Here is a 26,787-nt window from a genome sequence, read left to right on the forward strand (position 1 = left end):
TTTCAAGTCCTTGGTTTGCAAGTTCCTGAATGGCAATGAAACCAAATACACATACATTTATTATATTTTATTATCGTAACAGCAATAAGTTGACATAAAAATGTAGGAAACCATGGTATACAAAAGCCAGCTTCAATATTTCTATTAAAATTGACAATGATGTGAATAAATACTAGATGTCATTAGAATCTCATGCCATATATGAAGGGCTCCTTATTCTTCAGTCATTGTGGTAATTTACCATACAATACAATAAGTATTTTAGGTACAAATCAGAGAAAAGGAGAATGACTTTAAAAACTGCTAATGCACAACATGATATTTCAGAGCATTAGGTCCAATCTCATAACGTGGCCCTTCAATTAACCTTTGCAGTACAATTGTTTTATTGCAATGAGACTAAAAAAAATAAAAGTAAAACAGTATTTGTCCACAGCTCCATTAATTAATGCTGAAAGACAGAGCTTCCAGGAGCAGTAGTGTGTAACTAAGTGCCCATAAAATGGCTCATCTGTGTCAACTACATTACAGGAATGATTAGATGCAGTTTAGTGGTACTTCTGGGAGCTGTGTTCTTCCTATCCAGATCCTTGAAGTGTAGATTCCCTCTCAGTTCATGTCCTGATCACCCACACTCTGACGCAGGTACTCCTCATAGAGATTTTTCTGCAAAAACATACAAGCGAATCATTAGATGAGTCAGTCTCCACTGTAGCCGTCTTTAGATGTGTCAACAACAACAAAGCCACACTATACCTTTTTGGTCTTGACCACCTCTTGGACATACTCCAGTTTTTCCTGAAGTTGTCTCTTTTGTTTCCCAGAGAGTGTTGGTTTAGTCCTAAAAGTGGAATGAAGAGGAAAAAAAAAAAAAAAAAAGCACACACACTTAGCAAAATGCTTAATCTGCTCTTTCCCACACAATAAATATATATATGGTTTACAGGGGCATGCATTAGAATAAGATTATATAGACCAGGAGTGTCTAATCCTGCTCCTGGAGGGGCACTTGTCCTGCAGAGTTCAGCTCCAACCTTGCCATATTATATTATATTATATTATATTATAAAATAAAAAAAATAAATAAATAAATAAAAAAAAATATATATATATATATACACACACACACATCTATCTCTATCTCTCTATCTCTCTATCTCTCTATCTCTCTATCTCTCTATCTCTCTATCTCTCTCTCTCTATCTCTCTATCTCTATCTCTCTATCTCTCTATCTCTCTATCTCTATCTCTCTATCTCTCTATCTCTATCTCTCTATCTCTCTATCTCTATCTCTCTATATATCTATATCTATATATATTATAAGCAAAATGATTTACTACTACTCTGCTGCCAAGTCTTAATAATTATAATTATCATTAGCATAATCATAATAATAATGTCCATTAAATTCTGCACTATATTCCAAGGCTCACAACATTATTCACGAATCTTCCCCTCTGCAGCAGCTCTAATAAAACTGTGTTTTGTCATTTTTGGAGCTTGACTAAACATTCTGGTAAATATCTCCTTTTGTACACCACAGAAAAAGCCACACTTAGGAAGAGGGTGAATAAATGGCAATTTTCATTTTTGGCTAAACTATCTCTTTAAACTACAAGTGTCTGCATGTAGAAGTTTATAATCCGCTTTTTCACCTGAAAGAGAAGCGCGAAAGGAGGAGAAAGATGAAGGACAACAGCACCAGTCCAGCACAACTGTACAGCTGCACTTCCACTGACAGGGACTCAAACGCCTTCACTGCAGGAGCCTGAACACACAAACCCAAACTTACATCAGTATCTACAACAGAATCACACTCACACACACACTCACACATTTGTTTTTGTGAACTGTGGGGACATTCCGGTTTTTATACTGTCCAAACCGTATTTTCTATCACCCTACACATCACAGAAAACTCTGCACACTTACTACAAAAAAACTCATTCTTATAAGCCTTTTGAAAAATGGGGACACGGGGTAATGTCCTCATAAGTCACCCTCTCCTTGTAATACCCATGTCATAATACAAATTTGTGTCCTGATAGGTCACACTCACACACACAAATGCATAAACATACTAACCACATATAGTGAGAGTGCCTCTGTGCCGTTATTACCCAGCATGAGCACCAGTACATCTCTGGAGAGGCTGCCAAGCACCAGGATGCCAAGCAGCAGCAGGGGCACAGTGAAACCCAGCATGCCCAGCAAACAACCCTTAAAACGTGCTCGACGGTTCTCTATACTGCAGTGCCTACAGAGAGTAAAACGCACAACGGAAACCGTAATTGTAGACGTTTACAATCTAATAATCAAACAAAATGTATAGGCAAATGCCAAGGCAAGAATTCAGTACCTGTCGTTATCAAGTGTCTCAGTGATGGCCTCAGTGATGAGGTTACAGTCCTTCTCCAATGAGTTAAGAGTGTTCTGCACAGTCTGGTTAATGGTCTTTTCTATAGTCCGACACACCTCCTCAATCTGATTGACACATCGGCTGGGCTGATGATGGAGACAGTGAGGAAAGATAATTATTCTTCACTTACAAAAAGCATAAAATGGAGAGGAGCTGAAAGGTTTATGATACCTTATTAGGGTTGGGAACGTAGATGGTGGGCATGTCAAAGCCACACTTGTTGAGTCCCGGACGCTTGCAAAGCTCCTGCACAATCTGCATCATAACTCTCTGAAATAACCAATAACACAACCATCAATGTGAGCAGGTGAGCAGAAGGGAATGGCTTTGAACGGTAGTGTAGATGCAAAATAAAACCTAACAGTGAAGATTAGTGTGTAATAAGAGCAGTTTACTTGTCGATCAGACTCTCCTCCAGCCTCATCAGCTTTACTGAGATAAAAACGAAGACGGTCCCCTTGCTTGTCATTCAGTTTCTCTACAATGCTGAGTGTTCGCTTGCATAAAGCCTGTCCCATTGGGTCAAAGAAGACCAGGATCAGGTCACAGAGCTCACCTGGTGTAGACAGGTACAATACAGAGACATGTATATTAGGATCATAAACATACAATCAGAACGCTAAATATATACACATGCAATCAATATATCAATGTCAACTCCTAAACACACAAACTAAAGACAAACACACACCGAGCCACAGAACAGCTTGGTCCACATCAAAGGGGTATTTCATATCTCCATCCACCAGACCAGGAGTATCAACAAAAGTCACCAAGCTGAAACGTTTCTGTCGTGAAGTGCAAATCTCAGTGCCGAGGTATTCTGACACACCTGAAATTGAGAGAAAGTTGCGTTTCAGACAAATTCATGCACATTTGCAATGTAAACCTATAAGCTTGTAGCCCTTCTTTTATTACATTCAACAACAAACCTTTAAATTCTTGCAGTGGTTTGAAGTGCGGATAGAGATGGAGGGTAGCATTTCCCTAAAACCAACACAACAGTTGTTATACATTAAAAAGGTGAAAAGCGTTTATATCAGTAATGCCAATTTCATCCTCAAACACACAAAACTTTCACGGAAAATGTATGGGAGGGTCATACTTACAGTGAGCGACTCCCTCTTTCGCCCACTGGTAACAAAGCTGAAGCCCTGTGTCTCTATAGCGACCCCGGTCCTTTGTATATGCTCCTCCACATACCTGCAGTATAAACACATGCTTTCTCAGACTCACACACACTAATCTGAGTAATGGTTGTAATGCGTGTATATTATCCTACCAATTGATAAAGCTGCTCTTTCCAGCTGAGTGGTTCCCCATCAACATCACAGTTATCTTTTTCCGGGGAGGCAGCAAGGTCACCCCAACAGTTTGAGCGATTGCTACTAGTCCTGTAGCACAAAGGAATTAGTGGTTAGACGAACTGGGTTGGAAAAGTAAGTGTCATTTATTTTTAATTCAGGTTTAGAGGCTGAATTAAAAATTTTGGGTAAACTAACCTACATTTTTGGGTCACCCACTGATTAACAATCACAGCAAAAGAGAACTTTACACAATTAAACTTTATGTATTAAGGTAAAGAATGAAAGGTGAAATGCTTCTGGCACTCTTAAGTGTATAACTGTCAAACCAACAACAGGCGTTTAGCTATCCGGCTACTGTTAGCACCTCTCATCCAGGCATGGAGACAGACCTAATGCCTTACTAAAGCAAATAAATGAATGAGAATGTAGTCGTTAATAAAAGGGATTTTCTTCTAACCGCTTTCCGGATTGATGTACATCTGATGGCAGTCCCGTAAGATGCGCTCGTCGCAAGACACACTGCCAGACACTGAGTCGGCATTGGCTGCACTCCTGCTTTTGATTTTCCCGGACATCGTGATGTAGAATTATGGGCTGTAATAAAGCAACGCGTGTTTTATCGTGTACAAAGTAAAATCGACTGGCAAAATTGTATAAAACGTAAGAAAAGACAGAGATTACTACTCACATCCAGATGAAGTTCAAATCGCCCCGGTCTGCTGGGTAACGCTGGCCACGTCACCGGTGTTCGCAGGGCATTGTGGGAGTTGTAGTCTTTATTATTCCATTTTGCTCGCGTTGTTTCTGATAATTAGGGCAGAAAGGCGGTTTCTTGTTTCCGCCTTGGTTATTTATAAACCAGGTCGTCTGTAGACTATTATATAACGATTAATCATTTGGGAGTTGGCCCTTTGTACTTAAGAAGCTTGTGAGGTGAACCTTTTGGCTAATTCATTTGAGAAACTTCTCTCATTACAACTGTAGTATGAAGGTGCCATGCTCTCTCTCTCTCTCTCTCTCTCTCTCTCTCTATATATATATATATATGTGTGTGTGTGTGTGTGTGTGTGTGTGTGTGTGTGTTTTATATATAATGTATATATTATATAAAAAACACAATATTTCATATATATAACACACTATATATAAAATTATATATATATATATATATATGACACACACACATATATATATAAAAAAAATATATATAAATATATATATATGTGGGCGTGTGTGTTTTATATATAATGTATATATTATATATAAAACACTATATATAAAATTATATATATATATATATAATGTATACATTAAACACAATATTATATATTTTCATATATTATATCTTATATATATATAAAACACTATATATAAAATTTATATATATATATAAATATGCAAAAATATGAGTAAAAATGTTCCCTTATAAAAAAAAAAGTCCATAATACTTGTGATCACTGCACAATGAAAATGTCCTATGTACAATTGTGTACTGTGTTTATAATGTATAATTTTTTAACATGTAAAGGGCATTAAAAAGTATACAACCTCCTAACCAAATTTCAATGGAGGTGAAAAATAATAAAGTGGGGGAAACAAAAAAACATGACAAGTTTTTATTTACCCCATACTTTAATGTAAAGAATTCAGGTTAATGTTATACACATTAATGGTTTAGCATTGAAAGAAATACTTTGCTACACAAACATAAACGCATTTACATGGCATGTCTGCTCTAGCATGATCAGATCAATGTCTCTGTACACACTCCTCAAATGGGATTACACTTACAACATTTCTCATAGACAAAATGCACGAAACAAGACGAACATAAAAATGAATTACATCTTATAAGCTGTAAGTGAAGTGTCTTAACTGTGGACCATCTCTATTCTACAGCCAATAAGCCTGATGTTTGCCCTCATACACATATACACACACACACACACACACACACACACACACACACACACACACACACACACACACACACACACACACACACACACACACACACACACACACACAGTTGTTCGTTTGTTGGGATTCCTCAGTGACTTGGTAAATTAAAAGATGAATTCAACCAAAATGACTGAATTTGGAGGCATGAATCATCCTTTATGCAAACTCTCTCACACGCATATTGCACATAATCCTCTCTAAGCCACACATACACCAAACACACATAGTAAAATAATTTCACTCACACTACCTCGTTCACAAAGACCTCGTTCTTTAAAGTAAAAATGAATTGAGTAAAAAGTCATTGGATCGTGGCATTTTCACCACACTTTGTTTAAACCTCACGAATTGCACTTAATCGGGAGAATTTGAGGGCTTGTGTCAAAATCCCAACAAAAATCAAGAATTTTTTTAAAACTGGATTTAAGTGGTTGATAATAATTTTAGCACAGTTTCTCCTAAGCCTTGCACACAAGCACACCTCAAAACACATAAAAAAAACAGACACACACACAAAGCAATCACCCAAGATATATATAAAAAGAAAGCATATCTCATGCGATTGCAAGCGGTGACAGCAAGTTAAAGCAAAGGCTGAAGGCTTCAGTCCCAGCCATTATCCTTAATCATGTGAGATAATTCAATAATAAACTTCCCCTCCTTATACTTCTGACTTAACTCAAATGCCTGCTCCTGTAGAGGAAGGAAGAGAGAGAGAAAGAGAGAGAGAAAGAAAAAAAAAGCAGAAATTGTGATCATTCTGCAGGGTAATGATAAGCCATATAGGCATGTCACTTAATTTTCTTTAAAACATAAAACATACTTACATATTTCCAGCCCAGTGTAGTGTGGCAATTCTCACAGTAAATATCAGCCACAGCATGAAGACCGGTCAGCAGCAGCCTTTCCTCTGCTGGACCACAACCTACGTTCACCCTGAAATCACAAAATGACAGTTAAACAAAATATTTCCTCTATCACGAATGCGATCTAATTTCTGTATTTTTTAACAAAAACTGATACTCACACAGAATTGAACAGGTAGGCGCGTCCTTGGCTGCCTTGAAATGACTGAAAATAGACAAACATGCGAGTCTAACGCAAAACAGCACCATAATTCTAGCTGTAAATGTGCAACAAAAGTCACACAAAGTAACTCTCACCTTTGAAATTAGGTCATCATGGTTAGCCAGGTGTGCACGGCAGTGGACGCAGCTGTAGCGACGGTGACAGGAGTCCAGATAGGCCTGGAAAGTTTTGGCCTTGGTCTGCTTCACCATGTCTTTAAAGAACACACACAAACAAAAACAATGTCAGATCATAAAAAAAAAAATCCTGCTGCCCCTTCTTGTCTGAATCTGACCATGAAAACGCTACAAAGCAGCTTTGACTGCCAAAACAGCTCATGGTGAGGTTGCCAAATAGTCTTGCGTAGTTAAGAAGCATGGCATTGACATCAGCCCGTAATGTTGTGAACATAAAAACAGACTAAATGCTTTGAGATTGATTTTAGGCATGCTGTATGTGACATTTACAGCAATTCTTTTGTTTAGGTGTTTGAAAGGCGTTTTAATATCATCTCATATCTAATTTTCTTTTTTTCAGAGATATACCAGGAAAAAGGAAACATCCACATGACCTACTTTGCTTGGCTGCCCACACTGTAGTTACCCCATATATGGCCCGCCAGGCACGAGGGTAAACAGGAGTGAGAGGTAGGCCTAATGGATAACTATGCCACAGCTTTAGATAAAATATGGCGTTATAAAATCTTTTAAAAAATATCACTAAATCTCCACAGCTCACGATTTTAGTTTGGGTTTTTATGAACTTCAGTGTTACAGCTCGGCCCACAAAGCAATTGAAAAATAGCGATGCACGACTCGTGAACGAATCGTTCATAGGAGTCGGGTGCTTTCAATAATTCGGTTCAAAACCGATTTGTCATGGGCCGAAATCGTTAATTTAAAAAAAAAAAAAATTGCAATATTAACAAACAGAACAAGAAAATCGTTAATATTCAGTGAAATCTGTCCATTTGACTGATGGGGCAAAAAGGTAATTTTGCAAATCGCAAAATATTACAAATAAATACTGTAAAGTAATTCACTTTGTGTCAATCCATAATAGCATTATATTAAAACGTGCAAAAGCACTGTAAATTCAAATTGAACATTTAAATGTAACATCACCATTCAAATTAAAAATGTAAATTAATTATTAGGTTCTAAATAACCCATTAGATGAATCACCGCTGCAACAAAATGAATCCGAAGACACGAAATTACAATAATATCATCACATACAGGCTAAACATAGAAAGAAAAGTGTGGGGGACCACGCAATTAAATAAAATCGTCACAGCTTAAAAGAACTGAATCGTTTTTTTAATGAACTGTTCGAAGGAACCGAGTCATGGAATCAATTCGGACTTCCAATCACTACTGGGAAATCTCTCACCAGCTAGATGCAAGATAAATTAGCGTTTCAAACTAACCTCCTCTACCTATTCAAGTGATATAGTCTCTTCTGGATTTCAGCATTGTATACAGGTTATCAACCCATGAGTGGAGCCGTTTTACAGAAGAGCCTTTCTAACACACTCGCTCCCATTTGAAATGCTAGGCAACAATAAAAAAAAAAGGCCTCACCTATATATGAATGATTTCTTCAAGACAAACGCTGTTCCCGGTATTGTCCCCAGAAGAGAATTAGGGTGCTCAACTAAACGGCATGAAGCCTGAGCATTCACTGAGCTCACTTTGAGCGCACTCAACCAAACAAACGTGCGGCTTTTCCTACAGTTCCCTCCTTTGTGTCCCTCCTGTCGACCTGCTCTAATGCCCAGCCGTGCGATTGTAACCGAAAGCCTCGTAATTTCCAAAACTAAAAACAAACCACCGTGCTGAATATGTCGCAACCGAAAATAATCCGTAGATTTGTTTACTGTATTTTTTTGAGGAAGTGTCTTATACGTCATATGGCGCAAAACAAACCGCCCTCGACCAATCACAATCCAGATCGAGGCGTCCTGAATATAGGTCAGCCAATCAGATGCGCTCTTCGCGAGCGTTTGAAGTCACCTGAACGATACGGTTGCGTCGAAAACGTTTCAACGAATAAAAACAACAAAACGCTCGTGTTTTGGTTATCTTTATCTTATCTCCTTTTTTTTTAGAAATGATTTTTTTTGTGTGTGTCCTCTGACAATTAGTAAGTCACGTGAATGATTTGAAAATAATTACATGTATAATTAAACTCGAGCGATGACATCAAATGTTTCGGTTAAAGATAATGCGTTTTTTTGTTGATGTAAATAAGATCATTTTAAAGGACAAGGCAACCTTTAATGTCAGCTGATCATGTTGGGCACAGCTGATGGACTTTGCACGGTCTCTCACAAAAGTCGGATAATATCTGTTTGCAAACATTGGCAGGGAGGCGCTAAACTGAAACTGACTGAAAAACACAATAAACATGCAATGGACAATGATGTAAGGAGCAAAGAAAACACAATTAAAACAGTCCATTTGTAAAATATATTTATTTTTATGTGTTCATAGTCACACAAATTGTCCTAAGAAGATTGCGTAAACCAAGTTTCATCTGTACTTTATAGCCAGTGCTGACAAGGTGAGAGTGGCATTAAAATAAACTTGGCTGTGTGATTAAAAGCAAACAGCATTTTGTACAGTGTTTGACTAGACAAAGGTACACTCTGTGCGTTTGATCAAGTGGCTTGTTTGCACCTAATACAGTTTGATAACAGGGTGGGATAGTCAGACATGACTCCAGTTGCTCCTGCGGCAAATGCTGCCTCGATATCCTGTTCGTCATTACAAACAAAGAGATGGATCTAAAGAGAGACAGAGAAAGAAAAACATGCGGTTTTGTATTTTGAAGCATGTGGGTATTCCCATTCTGAGACCAATTGCATAAACACAGTTACTATATTAAAGGGTTCACCCAAAAATGAAAATAATAATATTAATTACTCACCCTCATGCCGTTTCACACCTGTAAGACCTTTGTTAATCTTCGGAACACAAATTAAGATATTTTTGTTGAATTCCGATGGCTCCGTGAGGCCTCCATAGGGAGCAATGACATTTCCTCTCTCAAGATCCATAAAGGTACTAAAAACATATTTAAATCAGTTCATGTGAGTACAGTGGTTCAATATTAATATTATAAAGCAACGAGAATATTTTTGGTCCGCCAAAAAAACAAAATAACGACTTATTTAATGATAGCCGATTTCAAAACACTGCTTCAGGAAGATTCGGAGCACAAATGAATCACATGTGAAACCGCCAACGGATGAAATCACGTGACTTGGTGCTCCGATCAGCAGATTAAACACACTGATTCATTTGTTCTCTGAATCTTCCTGAAACATTGTTTTGAAATCGGCCATCACTAAATAAGTAATTATTTAGTTTTTTTTGGCGCACCAAAAATATTCTCGTCGCTTTATAATATTAATATTGAACCACTGTACTCACATGAACTGATTTAAATATGTTTTTAGTACATTTATGGATCTTGAGAGAGGAAATGTCATTGCTCCCTATATGGAGTCCTCACGGAGCCATCGGATTTCATCAAAAATATCTTAATTTGTGTTCTGAAGATTAATGAAGGTCTTACGGGTGTGGAACGGCATGAGGGTGAGTAATTAATGACAGAATTTTCATTTTTGGGTGAACTAACCCTTTAAGACTGTGTTGTGTCTGACCAACTAGCAGTTAATCAAGGTTACTTTTTGGATTCAAATTAGACCAATGTATTTTTTCATGTAGGCCTAACTGATAAAAAAGTTGATCAATCTTAAAGGAAAAAGATGATTAGCTTGTAAGACTAGTCTAAGCAGTTTATGCAACCAGAGTTTCTCACTGAAAATGCAAGTTACTCAATACACTATGCTGTTTCTTAATATTACAACATATAGGCATGATATAGCATGACCACAAACCTGAATTCCTCTTTCTCTGAGGTGCCTGAACAAGCCTTTTCTCATTGTCAGTCTGCCACAGAAACACAGAAAACCATTTCAAACTAACTTATTTTTAGGTTTATTTTGACACCACTACTAAGAAACGTTACCTTTCAATTAAAAAGGTGACCAGACTGCTTCTCAAAATCCACATGTCGGGTATATATTCTCTGTAGGAAGGAGTGAAATATGCACCTGTGTGATTACCATGCAAACAACACAGTATAGCCTTAACCCCAAATTTTTGGTGTATACAGACCTGTTGAAGATTTGTGGCAAGTAGAACTGCAGGAAACTCTCTCCGAGGGGAACAAATGGCAGAAGCCCAGTGTAGTACAGCAGGAGCAGCTGCAAACCTCGATTTACAGTGAACATATAGGGCATAGAGGAGTTCTGCCATTGACAAAAAAAGGAGACATTGACAAAGAAATATGTGGGCTATTTATTATTGAAACAAAATGGGTAGAGTGGGACTTAAATGCACACGCACTGCTTTGCGACAGTTTTTCATGATGGTGGAGTCAACAGAGGCCCAAACTGAGATGCCGTCTCTGTTGTATTTTTTCACAAGATCAGAAATCTGAAAGAGACAGTGCATAAAACTAATGTTATTTGGGGGGGGGGGGGGGGGGGGGGGGGGGGCTGAAAATAGGGAGGCTTAGTAAATAGATGTAGTTAAATATGGTTGAAAATTTAGGGAAAAAATATTAAGGGCCATTATGATGATCCTGCTCTTGCCTTCTCAATCAGCATAGTGTTATTTTCTTTCACTTCGATGTTCACAGCTATATGAGGAAATTTGCGGAAAACATCCTCTAATAACGCAAAGTTTCTATCTGATCCAGTGCTGAAGTGGCCTGTACAAGGGGAATTGATAAGAGTATAATCATTATGCATTAATAAAGATGTTAATATTGGCAATATATCATTGCTAAAAACACACACCAGTCTTGAAGGTGACCTCGAGTGTCTCTTTATAAGGAGGCAACTCCTAAAAAAGAAAAAATTAAAATAGAAAACCTATTGACCAAACAGGAAACAAGAAAATAACCATACACAATACAACCTAAAAGACCAAATAACAGAAACACAAAGTGCACAAAACAGAGAACATGTAACAATACAATATTGTTCGAAATTTCGTAATGATTTTATTTGTAATGTTTTTGAAAGAAGTCTCTTATTCTCACCAGGCTGCATTTATTTGATCAAAAATACAGGAAAACATTAATACTGTGATTGTGAAATATTATTACAGTTTAAAAGAATTGTTTTCTATTTAAATATATTTTAAAGTATAATTTATTCCTGTGATGTCAAAGCTGAATTTTCAGCATCATTACTCCAGTCTTCAGTGTCACATGATCCTTCAGAAATCATTTTAATATGATGATTTGATGTTTAAGAAATATTTCTTCTTATTATCAAAGTTGAAAACATTTATATTTTGGGGGAAACTGATTAATTGTTTTCAGGATTCTTTAATGAATAGAAAAAAATAAAAATAAAATAGAAATCTTTTGTAATATGATAACTGTCACTTTTGATCAATTTAATGCATCCTTGCTGAAAAAAAAGTATTTCTTTAAAAAAAAATTAAAAATAAAAACTTCCACATTATTTTTTTTTTATCATTAAAAAGTATAATTAGAGAATTATTTGTAATAGCATAGAGCAGCGCAGTATATCAGGAGAAAATGTGAACCTTGACCTCTGACCTCCAGGTTTAAGGAGGAGACGGTGACATCTTCCCCAGTCTGCCTCAGGAGGTTCTCATCATGTGACACAATCACATGACCATCTTTCGTCAAGTGACAGTCCAACTCCAGCATCTCTGTGCCCACTTCAACAGCACTGAGAGGTAAACGGAGAGTAATTTTAATCAGTGCGGCAGGAACATTCAGGGCAGATGTTTTCAGTGAAGATTATGTTACTACACTTTATTTATGTTATAAATTTAAATAATTTTTAAGATTTTTTTTGGCCTCCTGGTTGAGAAACACTGAGCTGATACTGATACAAGAAGCTGATACTAATCTACCATTCAGTCCAAAAGCATTGAGGCACTCACTGTGTAAAAGCCTCCATAGTGTTCTCAATCCTTTCACCACAGCCTGAGGACAGAGAGCAGGAGGTCAGAAACTGTGGACCCACGCTCATACACACACAAACATAAAAATTCCTCAAAGACTTAATCACTCACTTATTAACTAGCACTTTATATACAAACCCCATGAGGAAAACATTCACACATGCTGTCACAAACACACAGTCATCTAATGCTGTTCATTGACAGTTTTATGAAAAAGTCACAGGAAGGTTTTCTCTAGAAGGTTTATATAACTTTTGATGCTGTATGATAGTTCATCTATCACCTGAAAGAATTTGGTTGTGACATGCAAAGAGCAACAAGCGCAGTCAGAAACATTTTGGTTCATTTTAAAGATAATTTAATAGTCAACTGCAGCATTATTACAGTTAATTAGGTTTAATGTGGCTCAAATTTTAAAAGCAAAAGCCAAGAATCCCAAGCCCCAGACATGAGATCAGATACTGTACCTCCCCTATGAGAGATGTGTGTGCAGTAGAAGGCGGTCTGCTTCTTCTTGTGCAGAATATGAGGGTTCTTCAGAAAGTACAGTGACGTGAGAGCGTAGCCCCCTACTGCTGGGAGCAGGTAGTACAGGTAGCTCGCCATAATAAGTGGAAAGATGAGCTCTCAGGGGCTCAGAGAGCACCAGATGAATGCAAAGACGGAAATATGATCTTTGAAAGAAAGATGGGATTTTAATATTATGTAATATTTTATGAATATTACACATTAATAACATTAAATGAATGTTATTATATTAAGTATTATTTATATACATCAAAGCATATGTATATACGCTGCCCGGACAAAAAAAAAGAAAGAAAAAATGTCGCTGTTTGGATTTTAATAGGCAAATACTTAAGAGTCTATGAATGGATCGTTATTACAGTGATTATTATTTAGCAATGGTTCTTTTAACCCTTAAAGATGGAGTGTGTAGCTTTTCATTTCTTAAACAACCATGTATTAAGATGTATCATGGAATAATTCCAGGATGACAATGTCAAGATTCACCAGGGCTAAAATTGTGAAAGAATTGTTGGGAGGGAGCATAAAGAATCATTTTCACACATAAATGGGCACCTCTGAGTCCAGACCTTAAATTGTCAATTGTCAATACAAGATCTTGACCAAAAAATTGATGCACCTCTTGATGGAAATAATATCACAACATTTATTTCCATTGACAGGTGCATCATTTTTTGGTCAAGATCTTGTATTGACAATGCAAGAGGTGAGCACTAGGTAAAGTCTCCTCCAGCACATCCCAAAAACTTACACTGAGGTTAAGGTCAGCGCCAATTCATGTGTGAAAATGATTCTTCATGCTCCCTCCAACAATTCTTTCACAATTTTAACCCTGGTGAATCTTGACATTGTCATCCTGCTATATGGCCATGATACATCTTAATATATGGTTGTTTAAGAAATGAAAAGCTACACACTCCATTTTTAAGGGTTAAAAAAAAACGTTGCCAAAAATATAACATGCTAGAAACATAATAACCACTATATTAATTAATATTAAAAATAATTAATTATATTAAGTATTTGCCTATTAAAATCCAAACAGCGACATTTTTTTGGCCAGGCAGTGTATATAATAATAATAAAAAAATCTATAAATCATCTACCCTAACCCATTTAAAAAAAAAGAAAAACAAAAAATCTTACCTGGACAATTTGTTTCTTCAACTCCTTAATTGAGATATTCTGGGGTATCTGATCCAAGTACACGGCAACTCCCACAAGCACCTGTTCTCAATGCTAATGCCAATATGACTGTCCTTATCTTTCCTTTTTTTTTTCTCCTTGTATCTCTCACTGTAATTTACTACAGTTTCAAAGCCACTCCTGTTTTTAATCCCTCACCTTGCCTACCTATTATATTACCTTGCAACAAATGTTGCCCAATGTGCTCCAAAGAGAAGCAAAGCTACACAGCAATGTAAAGGTCCCACCTTTTCACAAATTCCTCCTAATATTAATGCAACCACACCAGAGAAACAGACCTAAACAATGAAATGTTTCTCTGTAAGTGTATGTATTCAGTAATCAGTCAGTCATTGGTAGTTACACTTTGTGACTCCAAGTTGCCCCCTCCTTTTTTTTTGTGACTGTCAATGGGGTTTGTTGGAATGCGGTTTGCTCAACTTTTTTAGCGCATTTAGCAAGTGCAGGTTGTCAGCGACCTCCCAGAACATATCATTCTGCTTGCTTTTTATATGTACTTAATGACTTTTAATGACTAAGTAATAAACATATACAATACATATTCTCGCTGGTGCAAATTAGGCATGATTTGAAGGGAGAAAAAGCAAAATTGAGATGAAAAGCTCAAGGGGCTTCTGTATCATTGCAACAGTCGGTAGAAGGTAGTGGAGGACACGTGTTGATGTTTGGCCAGTATTCATGTTTTCACACATGTCAGTGTTTAACAAAGGCTTACAGTGGGTATATATATATATATATATTGTGACAGTAATGCACACACAACAAATGTACACACTCTGTTGATTCTGCCTGTCAGCAGAGCATTTTTGTTTTCTATTGTGCTGGTTTTGTATAGAATTGCTGAGAGACTGTTAGCGAACAAAAGGCGGCAGACAGATGGGAAGTGAGGCCGAGAGCGAATCCTTTCCTAATGTGTAACAGCATTTATTTACCTCAGTCTCATATTAAAAAAATGCAATGATTCAATGTATTAAGTCAGTTTTGCATTTGAATAAGTGGTACTAGACAAGTATGCAAGCACACCCTCAACCTTAATAGCTTGATCTGTCTTCGAGAGCAGAATGTCTCGCAGCAGAATTCTCAACCCATGCTGAAACATGTTGTCGAAGCGGAGGAGTGGTCCAACTGGACAGACAACTTGGCTTGTTTTAAAAGAGAAAAAAAGTAACAGAGCTCCCAGAAAAACAAGGAGTGGAATTTGGGGGAAAAATATTAGTCCATTGTTTTAGCCATAAAACAATTAAACATTAACTTCCAGTAATGTTTACCTTTGCTCGGTTTAAACTTGACATGCACATCCATGCTTTATTTTTCCATTGTTAAAGAAAATTAAGTATGCCATATTGCCACTCCCTTCACAGGAAACCAGATAACTATCTTGCATCATGGGAATATGGCTAAAGGCAAAAATAACTGTGGCTGTCAGGTCGCAATTTATTCACTATACACTGATCATAAATACATTATTAATACACAGAGAAAAGATAATAATGATCTATATTTGACAGCCAATAAAAAAAGAATTGAGCGCAAATTAAAAGTCATTTTTACCATAAGCCGATTTTAATTTGACATATGTACAATTAAGTTTTAAACAAAACTGAAATACCTGAATTAAAAGAGAATGTGAATGATTTTTTTCAAATGATCATTTCCAAATATATTTAACCTTCAAAAATTGTTGAGGTTACAATATATGGAACGAATATGAATGATTATTTTTTTAAATTATTATTTTAGTAAACATCTTTCAAGCAGGATTAATGGTTCTCTTTTTTTTTTTTTTTTTATAAATTCTTTTTTTAATAAAGAAAAGACAACACAAGGACTTACAGTATCAGGAATTTTATTTAATATATGTATATAATTCTGTTTTTGTTAATTGTTTAATTTATTATACCCATAAGCATATACATAGACTATAACCATCCATAGCTCATTTCTCTTGACAATCTACCCATATCATTTAATAATCTTTTAAAATAATTCCTTATAAGATTCAGGGAAAAATAGATTTCAGAAAGAGTGAACAGCCAATTATTTTTCACACCCAAAGCGAACAAAATGAAAGAAATGCAAAACATACTTTAAAAAGGACAAAAGTTTTTAAATCCCTTTTTTAGTTTTTAAAAATAAAAAAAGACCTTACCAATAGAACACCAGCAATAATCATAATAATAGCCATTAAAAGGACATTATGATATCTGCCTCCTTTACAGGCTTTTGAAATCATACTGTATGCGTGCAGGTTTATATGTGAGAAATACATCCTTAAATGTGTAATGTGTGTGTGTGTGTGTGTGTGTGTAAGACTGTTGACAGTCCCCATGGTCCCAATCACAATACGCATATCATTGCCACTGACAATACAGTAATATAAATAATCTTTTTCTTGGTAATGAATTGTTTCCCTCAGATCACAGAGCGGGATGATCTCCACTCCTCATGAGGAAGCAGAGAAGAGCAGCTTCTGGTTGGAAAAGACAGACGTACAGACATAGACATGGGACGCGACCAACCGTCATTGCCTGTTACACTTTAGTTTTTACCCTAACAAGTGGTGGATTACGGAAAAAAGATGAAGACTAAAGCATAGAAATAAGAAACAACTTTTGTCACAGGAATAGATATAACAGAATAAATTGCACTAAAAAAAACTGAAATGAAACAAAACGTTTGGTCATGAGACACAAAGTGCAGGTGCACCGATTGAAAAATGTCACGTGATTGACGTGCGGGGTGAATTTTCTCTGCAGTTGGGGCTTGTCTCAATGGGGTTTTACACAGGGGGGTTTATAAATTTATGCAAATCACACCCTGTATTTATGCAAAACAGCTACACACTGTGCCATTTTAACTCATCCCACTTGAACATGCTTTCCTCATCCATGACTGGCCAAAAGCAATGATGGTTTCTTTAAAAACTGCTTTTTTTTTGCCCCCCACTGAAAACGTGTAATAAAGGCAGGTTGTTAAGTCTTAGATGCAATGCATGCAGAGTAAGTCAGTTTGACAATAGATAAACACAAGGTGAGCCAATCACAGGCAGGAGAGGCATGAGGTCAGCAAGCCCTGTGGAAAAGCCCTTTGAAAAGTTCTGACATCACAGGGAGGGAATGAGGAAAAAAATGTGCTATGGCTCTGAAAGTGTTAAGCTTGGCTATGATTCCTCAATCACTCCAGGACAAGCGAAGAAAAGCAAAACAATAGAGAACAAGGATGATGCGGGAAAAAAAAAAAAAAAAAAAAAAAAAAAAGTAAGGGACCGATATCTGCAAGCAACAAAGGCAGAACGTGGGGAACTATGTGTGACTTATCAGAAAGGAATCATGGCAACAGTAGCCATGGACATGGTAACCAATGACAACTATTATTATTCACAAAGAAATCAGAATCAACCCCCCATAAAAAACGCAAAAGAACGCACAATGAAGGTCTGCGCACCACAGATCCTCCATGAAGTGAACAGACGAGCGTGAGGAGAAGGAGGGAAAGGAAGCCAGCATAAAAAAAAAAAAGAAAGAAAAGATGATACTGATGGCTTAAATTTCCCAAGAACATTGGCAAGAAAGTCTCAGTTCTCAACAGTAGAACATGATATTTTACAGCAGATGACACGATTCCATCTTGCTCTCTTTCCTCCGTTCATCCTGCCTGTCGCTGTTTCTCTTTTACTCAATATATTTCTCAAGAATCAAAACAAGACCTCTTTTTCTCACAATAGAAAACAAAAAAGACTAAGCTCATTAAATGTAACATCATTTGTCTTTGAAAAAAAGAAACAAGCAATGACTTAATATTTCAAAAGATATTCAAATATAAATTTCCAACATTACAAAACACGATTTGTAACTGATCTTAACGTTCAAATTACAGTGTACATACAGATCGCCAACTTACAATACTCCAATGAAACTCAAAACCACTTATATATATACACACACACACCAGTCAGTGCCCATCGTAGAGATTCTCTTTCTCTCTCTCTCCATCTCTGTTGGAATGAAAGGAAAGAAAAGAAAAAAAAAAAAAACACCCAGAACAACACAGACCAGTAAAGAGACACCCTCGAGAGAGACATAAAGAGAAAGAGATGGATACAAACCGAGAGAGAAGCAGGGTATTGATAGAAAGGGTGAAAGATGCAATTGTTTGAGAGAGCAGGAGCTGTGTGCGGTATACGATGAGAATAGTGAGTCTGACGGCTCCCGTTAATGGCGTTATGATAAGATGTTATAAACCCAAACTAGCGCACAGCTTCCCAGCAAGAAAGAGAGATGGACAGATAAAACAAAGCTGAAGTTTTTAAATGTACATTTTTCCTCTTTTTATCTTGTTTTTTTAAATGTATATATGCATGTATATGTTTTCGCAGGTTGTCTGGAGTTATCTTTATCTGAGACTCCACGCTGCTCCGTTATTCTCAACGATGGCTGCAAAAAAGGATTATTGACCATCAGTGGACATCAAAAGGTTTAAACAGGTAAATCTTTGAATCAGTTTTTAATAATATATATATATATATATATATATATATATATATATATATATATATATATATATATATATATATATATATATATATATATATATATATATATATATATATATATATATATATATATATATATATATAAATTATCCCCTTAGCATTCCTGTAAAATTTGCCTGAAACGCCTAAAAATAATAATAAAAAAAGGCACACCCAATGTAAATTACATGCTGTTCTTGAACCATTTGGAGTATATGCATGTTTTTTTCTCTTTTGAAAAGGTATGTGTACCAGAGTTTATTTAACATTCAAAAGAATTCTTGAATTCTTGATGTTAATACACTGAAGACCTAAAATGATGATTAAGATTTAGTTTTAGTAAAAAAAAAAAAAAAAAGTTGAAGGAATAGTTCACCCAAGATTAAACATTAGTGATTTTCTCATTTGTACATGTACATTGAGATGCATTGCACAAGGTTTGACAGCTTGCCAAATATGAATGCATATACACAATAATGCACAAATGAAATTTGAGAATAACCATTCAAATATTTCTCACAAATATAGTGTATGAGTCATACAGACTATTTTAATGGTGTGTTTTTGTTGCGTTTTAGCAGCTTGACAACCTCTGGTCACCATATGCCTTTTCTGGAAAAGGACAGCTGAAATATTTTTTAATTAAAAGGGTTAGTTCACCCAAAAATGAAAATTCTGTCAATAATTACTCACCCTCATGTCAATCTACACCCGTAAGACCTTAGTTCATCTTCAGAACACAAATTAAGATATTTTTGATGAAGTCTGAGAGGTTTCTGTCTCTCCATAGAGATCCAGCACAACTACAACTCCAAGGTCAAGAAAGGTAGGAAACACATCATTTAAAGTACTCCATGTGACACCAGTGGCTTAAACTCAATTTTATGAAGCCACATGAGTGCTTTGTTTGTGCAAAAAACCCCAAAAAACCCACATAATTTACCACTTTATACCACAGTATAATTTTTACCACTTTACAAAATAATATTATCCAAAGTGTGTTCATGCAACAATGCCAACTCTTGCATGAACACAACACACATGCATCGTGATGCTCTCGTGAACGCACATTGCAGATCAATATTATTTGTTAGTAGAAAGGACTCATGTCGTTTCATAAAGTTGAGTTTAAACCATTGGAGTTACATGGAGTTTAAGACTTTAATGATGTTTTTTCCTACCTTTCTGGATCTTGGATGCATTGGATCTCCATGGAGGGACAGAAACCTCTCAAATTTCATCAAAAATATCTTAATTTGTGTTCCGAAGATGAACGAAGGTCTTACAGGTGTGGAACGACATGAGGGTGAGTAATTAATGACAGAAATATCATTTTTGGGTGAACTAACCCTTTAATATCTTGTTTTGTGTTTCATGGAAGAAAGAAAGTCATACATGAGGGCGAGTAAAATTGTCATCAATTCATTTTTGGGTGAACTATGTCTTTAATTGCTCATAGCATATGACTTCCTCTAAACTTATTTTAGTCACTTTTCTTACATGCCTTAAACAAAATGCTAGTAATACACAGATTTATTGACATTACTGAAATGTCACACTTGCAGATTTTTTGACGTGTATGCGTTTTTGTACCTGTCCCTCTCAGGAGCCCTGGTAGTTGGCCTGGAAGCGTGCGGTCTCCTCAAAGATGAGCTCTTTCAGCTTCTCTTTAGGAAGGTCGTCCAGCTCCATGTTGAAAGTAAAGGGCTCCTCAGCCACAGGCTAAATTTACAAACAATATGAAATGCCTTTAGTCTTAACTAACAGATATGGGATTGTACAAATGACAGATTGAAGGGGTGTGAGGCAAGCCAACAAAAGAAATGGAAAAAAGTGCTGGAGAGGGGAAAGAGCGATACCTCATCAGAGGGGTCATAGTACTGCTCCAGGTAAGGGTGGGCCAGTGCTTCCTCCACGGTTATACGCTTGATGGGATTAAAGGTTAGCATGCGGTCCAATAAATCCAGAGCTGAAACGCAAAGGCAGAAGTACATAAAGAAGTTCCACACAAATATGTTAAATCTATGATTACAAAAGAACTTATTCATTAGTACTAATATACAGCCTATAAATCATGCACAACTAACAAAATGACAGTAACAGAGAAAAAGCATACCAGGATGTAAATGTACAAATACAGTAGTTCATTTTTCTTTTTTTTTGACTTCCCTGCCAATGTTTCATTAAACATACTTGTACAATGCAACCAGACCATCAAAAGACCATTTGTTGACACCCACATTTGTTCAGTACTCCCACGCACACACACACACGTATATGTGGTTTACAGGGACTCTTCATTAGGCATAAGTTTTTATACTGTACAAAGTATAAATTCTATCCCCTTACACCATGTCTTACAATGGACATGACAGTTGTCTTCTTGCATCGTGCCACAACAGCTTGCAGCTGTCTATACTAGACATGTCAAAGTTATATATATATATATATATATATAAAAAACTTTCCGGAGAAGTTTGCTATGGCTGGTCAACACCTTTGTACTACCACTGGTCTGTGGCTATTACATAATAGGTAGGTGTGCGCTGAGGCTCCACCTTCTTCGACGTGGACATTTTTTTCCGGTTAATTTCTCCTGTTCAGTCCGTCAAGGTCAGACGTCTGCGAGTGAAAACATGAACACACTGGAGAGCCGCTTTTTAGAAAATGAAGTTTTAGTTCTGATGAAACGAGACACTGACACTGTTTTTCATGTTTAATACAGTAAAGCTGCTTGATTTTAAGCAATCTATTGTATATAAATAAATGTTACATGACTACTAGAGTGCCGAATTGCACAGCTTGTGCAAACATATCCACGTTGCAATGATCAGATGCTTTTCTTATTCTTTATTTAAAAAAAAAAAAAAAAAAAAAATGCTTACTGGTTCTCTGAACTTTTTTGTGCATTTATTTTGTTATCGAGAGGAAAACATGCAGCACACATTTACATATCTAAACGCCGCTCTCAGCAATGTGGACTGTGTCAGATGTTCATTAACAGTATATCACTAGTCATGTATTTAAGTATTTTTTTAAGCTATTTGGTTCAAATGAGTGAGCTTACCTTTGTTGTCTGCTTTGGGGAACAGCTTGGTCCATGGGATTTTCGGTTTCTGGGGTAAAGACTGGAGGTAGTTCCTGGCCTTCATGTTGATGATGCAGTTTAGATCATCTTGAGAGGGGGAGCCCAAAATACCTGGTCGACGGGGCAGGAAATTTAACACAGAATGAATGAGCTAAAAATTTTTGCATGCCCAAATGAGTCAAATAACAACAATATAGTGGTCGGCAACTGAAAATCATTGTTTCTACTATCTCCGTGGGCTTGCTTTTGGAAAACAGACAGCAAGGAAGAAAACAACCCTGAATGAAAAAAATAATGCGCTAATAAAATGTTAAATATTTTAATTGTGCATGGTGAAGCTTAGCAGTTTTTAAAAGGGAGTAGAAAATGAAAAGTTAAGCCCAGGCGAAGTTAGTCGTTAACACTGCACACTGTTCAGAAGCTGATAGTCTATTCTTTTAAGAGTGTTTTCTGCCCTCACTGATATAGTGTGTCATAATGCACAATTCTCCTACTACATGCAGTTGATGCATAAAAGTTCCTTTTTTTCATGTTATTCTTCAGGTAATGCAGATTTGAAAATGAAAGAAGTCGGAAAAAGAGGAAATTCCATTTTAGCACTGCACTCGTGTTCTTACCCAGTATGTGGTTGAGCTGGTCCAGATAGTGCTTTCCAGGGAAGATGGGTCTGTTGGACAACATCTCAGCCAGGATGCAACCAACAGACCAAATATCAATGGACATGGTGTAGCCCTAAAAGACAAAGAGATTATTTCAAAAGTTGCATCCAGCTCATATCTTAAATGCTAAAGACAAAAACACATGGACATACCTTGGAGTTGAGCATGATCTCAGGGGCACGGTACCAGCGAGTAGCCACATACTCTGTGAGGAATCCGGTGTGGTCATGTTCTGGGTCGGCTATCCGTGCCAGCCCAAAGTCACAGATCTATGGGTGAGGAAATAAAATTATACTCTATACAATCCTCCAACATGCAATTTTGCTTTAAAAAGAGCCCCTTGTTTCTATATTTAGCTTCACTAGGATCAATGCCTTCTGATTAAACAAAGCACAAAAACTACATTACTAAATTTGGTCCTACGTTCTTCAAAAATAGCTGCACCAAAATAGACCTTTTATGAAATAATTTCCACTCATTAAAATCACATTTGTTTTACATTAGATTTACTTTTTAATGTCAGGTTCAAAGCTGCAGTGTTATTACCAATGGTTTAATAAACACTACTTATATTAAAGGGTTAGTTCACCCAAAAATGAAAATTATGTCATTAATTACTCACCCTCATGTCATTCCACACCAGTAACACCTTCGTTCATCTTCAGAACACAAATTAAGATATTTTTGATGAAATCCGATGGCTCAGTGAGGCCTCCATTGACAGCAAGATAATTAACACTTTCAATGCCCAGAAAGCTACTAAAGACATATTTTAAAACATTCATGTGACTACAGTGGTTCTACCTTAATGTTACGAAGTGACGAGAATACATTTTGTGCACCAAAAACAAACAAAATAACGACTTTATTCAACAATATCTAGTGATGGGCAATTTCAAAACACTGCTTCATGAAGCTTCGAAGCTTTACGAATCTTTTGTTTAGAATCAGTGGTTCAGAGCACATATCATAAGGCTTGTTCGAGATGCATCGGCGTTGCGCAGATCAATCGGCATATGACATCAAAGTACTGCAAAAGTGTACTACAACTCATGCTTTTGAATCACTCTTGCGGTACTTTGATGTCATATGTGATCGGTTAGCGCCAATGCATCTTGAACAAGCCTAAACTGCCAAAGTCACGTGATTTCAGTAACGAGGCTTCGTTACATCATAAGTGTTTCGAAATTTCAATGGTTCACCACTGGGGGGCGTGACTTTGCCAGTTTGATACATGCTCCGAACCAATGATTCAAAACAAAAGATTCGTGAAGCTTCATGAAGCAGTGTTTTGAAATCGCCCATCACTAGATATTGTTGAATAAAGTTTTAATTTTTTTTTTGGTGCACAAAAAGTATTCTCGTCACTTCATCACATTAAGGTTGAACCACTGTAGTCACATGAACTGTTTTAAATATGTCTTTAGTATCTTTCTGGACATTGAAAGTGTTAATTATCTTGCTGTCAATGTAGGCCTCACTGAGCCATCGGATTTTATCAAAAATACCTTAATTTGTGTTCAGAAGATGAAGGAAGGTCTTAAATGAGAGAATTTTCATTTTTGGGTGAACTAACCCTTTGGAGTTTTTTAATCAGGAAAATCAGTTTGGCTGTTCTGACCTTGAGGTCACAGGTGGTGTTGATGAGAAGGTTTGAAGGCTTCAGGTCTCTGTGCAGAACATTGGCAGAGTGGATGTATTTCAGCCCTCGCAGGATCTGGTACAGAAAGTAGCAGATATGGTCGTTGCTGAGTTGCTGTGTCTTCAGCAATTTGTAAAGATCGGTCTCCATCAGGTCCTGTACGATATAGCTGAAACGCAGTTAAAGAACTACAACACAATGCACAACACAACAATGTGATAATATACACTGTTCAAAATACAATGAGTGTTATGAAGAACAATTTGTCCTAGTGCATGCTTAAGGATACACATCCCTCATATATTCGATGCGGCGTGCCCTCAGGATGTCATTGATGCCTATGATGTTCTCATGACGGAACCGCAGGAGGATTTTGATCTCCCTCAGGGTGCGCTGGCAGTAGGTCTGGTGTTCAAACGGACTGATCTTCTTAATGGCCACTCGGATCTTATTCACATTATCAAAAGCTGAGCTGCAGGCGGCAGGCAAAGAGATGGTGGGAAGTGAGGAGGGAAAATTAAAAAAGTCGAGGTTAAAAATGGAGGTTAACTTCAAAAAATGTTGTGCATCAACCTCAGGCCATGCTAAATATTATATGAGCTGTTTATTTTTTATATGAGATGTCTACATTGTTCAAAACCCTGTTTTGTGTAAATAATATTCAATGTTTTTAATAAAAAAAATACACACATCTATCTATCTATCTATATATCTATATCTATATCTATATATATATATATATATATATATATATATATATATTATTTATAGTTTGATAAAAAGACAATTTAGACATTTAAAAATGTTTACCAAAATTAACATCAATTCAACACATCAAAACGATAACATTTGTATGTGATTTGAATTGTTAGATATGTTTTTTTAAAACAAAAACAAAACCTGTGAGATTGCACAGGCAAAAATATCCAATTTTACATGCATCTGATGCGTTTAAAACTACCAAAGTGCACTGTAACTGTGGAAAATACCTAGTATCTAGATTCTTTATATGTGTTTTTCTTCTCGTGCTGCTGTCCGAAAGCCCTAACCAAATATATCCATAGAAGGCCTTAGTGTTTTATTACAGGGGGTTTGTTTACATCCTCCTGCAAAACTTGACAGTCATTTTGAGGATGAGGGCAGGCCAACGCCTTATATATTTTGTTTTCCATCATTTAATGACATAAGCAGTTGACATCGTATCTCAAAAATGGTGCATATTGTATTTCTACAAAAACCTCAAAATTATTTCCTAATACACTTCATCGACATTTGGCCGCATCGTAACCACGCCTGTTTTACGATCTCAGAGTGAGATGTCAGATTGCTAGCGGGGGAGCTAACAACCCTAGCGTGCAGATTCAGACCACAAACAACTAAACAGACTCCTAAAATCAAGAGAGACAAGTGACATTTTCATCTGAGCTAAACCGAGTGCTCTTAATAACACAGATTCACGTGCAGTGAGACACTGTTAGTGCCTAGTGAGCTGCCTAACGTTACCTAGATAGGATTTTTGAACGTTTTAATGAGAATATGATGCCAAAAAACTATGTTTATGTAGGCAGATCGCTGTTTTGAAACACAGCCAGTGTGGAATAATGGGATTTAATCCAATGCATTACTCGAAATCTATTGTTAGCCCTGAGATTCTAGGAAGGATGTGCAGAAACTTGTTGAGCCAAACAAATTATTCTGTTGATTTCGACACGGTTTATTTCTGCTTTTCTGTCCATGAAATAGGAATGCGGTATGGTATATTTGCTTTCGGTGAATCAACACCCTTTTCTGTCCTACGAAGAGCTGATCAGTAGTACCAGCCCACTAATTCTCGCCCCGATCCAACGGTATATCCACCGAAGTGTGCTAACGTTACTTCAAAAACGAGCAGTTTCCGCTTACCAGACCATTCCATAGGCCCCTTCCCCGATGTACTGGAGATCGGTGTATCGGGGGCCAACGTCAAAATTTTGTCCCTTCACCGACTCTAGGCCAGGTTTGGGTCCCGCCGCTCCATTCGCTCCCCCGGGCGCGACGGCTCCTCCAGCCCCGGCGGCGCTGCTATTCGAGCCCGCGGTTCCGGCCGCCGCCGCGCTGCTGCCCGATTCCGCCATCGTTTCTGTCCACAAATCAGTCGCCTTCGCTCAGTCTTTGGCGGGAGGGGGGCTCGTGTTTGCCTTTCGATAAAAGACAGGTTTATTGGATAGCAAAGGCTGCCGTTATACGGTGCGCTTTCTTGACAGTCGAAGAGGAGTCGGTCAAGGCCCCCCCTGTGGATGCGAGTGCGGAACGAGCGTGCATCTAAACGGATCGTGAGCGCGAACGCGCATTTCTCCTGTACAACATTCGGGGGCGC

General features: G+C 37.0%; 4 protein-coding genes across 5 annotated transcripts; all 4 read right to left on the reverse strand.

The window, feature by feature from the left end:
- Positions 1 to 84: 84 nt before the first annotated feature.
- si:ch211-11k18.4 (uncharacterized) lies at positions 85 to 4,579 on the reverse strand. Its single transcript, XM_067373800.1, has 13 exons — positions 4,416 to 4,579; positions 4,185 to 4,321; positions 3,703 to 3,814; positions 3,530 to 3,623; positions 3,353 to 3,407; positions 3,112 to 3,252; positions 2,816 to 2,976; positions 2,592 to 2,690; positions 2,361 to 2,506; positions 2,087 to 2,258; positions 1,657 to 1,769; positions 757 to 841; positions 85 to 666 (listed from the first exon to the last, which is right to left on the reverse strand). The coding sequence occupies exons 2-13, from the start codon at positions 4,300 to 4,302 to the stop codon at positions 610 to 612; spliced, it is 1,353 nt and encodes a 450-aa protein (XP_067229901.1). The 5' UTR covers positions 4,303 to 4,321; positions 4,416 to 4,579; the 3' UTR covers positions 85 to 609.
- A 741-nt stretch (positions 4,580 to 5,320) lies between these two features.
- ypel3 (yippee-like 3) lies at positions 5,321 to 8,651 on the reverse strand. Its single transcript, XM_067381839.1, has 5 exons — positions 8,341 to 8,651; positions 6,853 to 6,971; positions 6,717 to 6,760; positions 6,517 to 6,625; positions 5,321 to 6,382 (listed from the first exon to the last, which is right to left on the reverse strand). The coding sequence occupies exons 2-5, from the start codon at positions 6,967 to 6,969 to the stop codon at positions 6,293 to 6,295; spliced, it is 360 nt and encodes a 119-aa protein (XP_067237940.1). The 5' UTR covers positions 6,970 to 6,971; positions 8,341 to 8,651; the 3' UTR covers positions 5,321 to 6,292.
- A 569-nt stretch (positions 8,652 to 9,220) lies between these two features.
- Positions 9,221 to 14,789, reverse strand: gdpd3a (glycerophosphodiester phosphodiesterase domain containing 3a). Of its 2 annotated transcripts, XM_067381836.1 has the most exons (11): positions 14,452 to 14,789; positions 13,245 to 13,451; positions 12,757 to 12,799; positions 12,404 to 12,539; positions 11,631 to 11,676; positions 11,424 to 11,542; positions 11,176 to 11,265; positions 10,945 to 11,078; positions 10,796 to 10,855; positions 10,665 to 10,716; positions 9,221 to 9,545 (listed from the first exon to the last, which is right to left on the reverse strand). In XM_067381836.1, exons 2-11 carry the CDS (start codon positions 13,381 to 13,383, stop codon positions 9,420 to 9,422), a joined length of 945 nt encoding a protein of 314 aa, XP_067237937.1. In that variant the 5' UTR covers positions 13,384 to 13,451; positions 14,452 to 14,789; the 3' UTR covers positions 9,221 to 9,419. The 2 variants fall into 2 exon arrangements, with proteins under 2 accessions (XP_067237937.1, XP_067237938.1); XM_067381837.1 differs by lacking the exons at positions 11,424 to 11,542; positions 11,631 to 11,676.
- Positions 14,790 to 17,741: 2,952 nt separating this feature from the next.
- On the reverse strand, positions 17,742 to 26,764 carry mapk3 (mitogen-activated protein kinase 3). The gene is made up of 9 exons (XM_067381840.1): positions 26,334 to 26,764; positions 24,721 to 24,903; positions 24,411 to 24,600; positions 22,942 to 23,058; positions 22,748 to 22,862; positions 22,110 to 22,241; positions 20,902 to 21,011; positions 20,636 to 20,764; positions 17,742 to 18,944 (listed from the first exon to the last, which is right to left on the reverse strand). The coding sequence occupies exons 1-8, from the start codon at positions 26,543 to 26,545 to the stop codon at positions 20,645 to 20,647; spliced, it is 1,179 nt and encodes a 392-aa protein (XP_067237941.1). The 5' UTR covers positions 26,546 to 26,764; the 3' UTR covers positions 17,742 to 18,944; positions 20,636 to 20,644.
- Between the last annotated feature and the right edge of the window lie 23 nt (positions 26,765 to 26,787).

The sequence above is a fragment of the Chanodichthys erythropterus genome, chromosome 3 (genome assembly GCF_024489055.1).
Source record: "Chanodichthys erythropterus isolate Z2021 chromosome 3, ASM2448905v1, whole genome shotgun sequence".
Lineage (NCBI taxonomy): Eukaryota > Metazoa > Chordata > Actinopteri > Cypriniformes > Xenocyprididae > Chanodichthys > Chanodichthys erythropterus.

What these genes read in the sequence shown, in the direction of transcription:
- si:ch211-11k18.4 (XM_067373800.1), bottom strand. Translation starts at nt 4,302, where the DNA reads ATGTCCGGGAAAATCAAAAGCAGGAGTGCAGCCAATGCCGACTCAGTG. An exon ending in CCAAGCTGTTCTGTGGCTCG is followed by an intron (nt 2,977 to 3,111) that starts GTGTGTGTTTGT and finishes TGTCTACACCAG; the next exon opens with GTGAGCTCTGTGACCTGATC. An exon ending in AGGCACTCTCACTATATGTG is followed by an intron (nt 1,770 to 2,086) that starts GTTAGTATGTTT and finishes TTGTGTGTTCAG; the next exon opens with GCTCCTGCAGTGAAGGCGTT.
- ypel3 (XM_067381839.1), bottom strand. Translation starts at nt 6,969, where the DNA reads ATGGTGAAGCAGACCAAGGCCAAAACTTTCCAGGCCTATCTGGACTCC. An exon ending in ATGATGACCTAATTTCAAAG is followed by an intron (nt 6,761 to 6,852) that starts GTGAGAGTTACT and finishes GTCTATTTTCAG; the next exon opens with TCATTTCAAGGCAGCCAAGG. An exon ending in CTACACTGGGCTGGAAATAT is followed by an intron (nt 6,383 to 6,516) that starts GTAAGTATGTTT and finishes CTTCCTCTACAG; the next exon opens with GAGCAGGCATTTGAGTTAAG.
- gdpd3a (XM_067381836.1), bottom strand. Translation starts at nt 13,383, where the DNA reads ATGGCGAGCTACCTGTACTACCTGCTCCCAGCAGTAGGGGGCTACGCT. An exon ending in TCTCCTCCTTAAACCTGGAG is followed by an intron (nt 11,677 to 12,403) that starts GTCAGAGGTCAA and finishes TTTCTTTTTTAG; the next exon opens with GAGTTGCCTCCTTATAAAGA. An exon ending in TGAAAAACTGTCGCAAAGCA is followed by an intron (nt 11,079 to 11,175) that starts GTGCGTGTGCAT and finishes TGTCAATGGCAG; the next exon opens with AACTCCTCTATGCCCTATAT.
- mapk3 (XM_067381840.1), bottom strand. Translation starts at nt 26,545, where the DNA reads ATGGCGGAATCGGGCAGCAGCGCGGCGGCGGCCGGAACCGCGGGCTCG. An exon ending in AGATCATGCTCAACTCCAAG is followed by an intron (nt 22,863 to 22,941) that starts GTATGTCCATGT and finishes TTTGTCTTTTAG; the next exon opens with GGCTACACCATGTCCATTGA. An exon ending in ACTATGACCCCTCTGATGAG is followed by an intron (nt 20,765 to 20,901) that starts GTATCGCTCTTT and finishes TTGTAAATTTAG; the next exon opens with CCTGTGGCTGAGGAGCCCTT.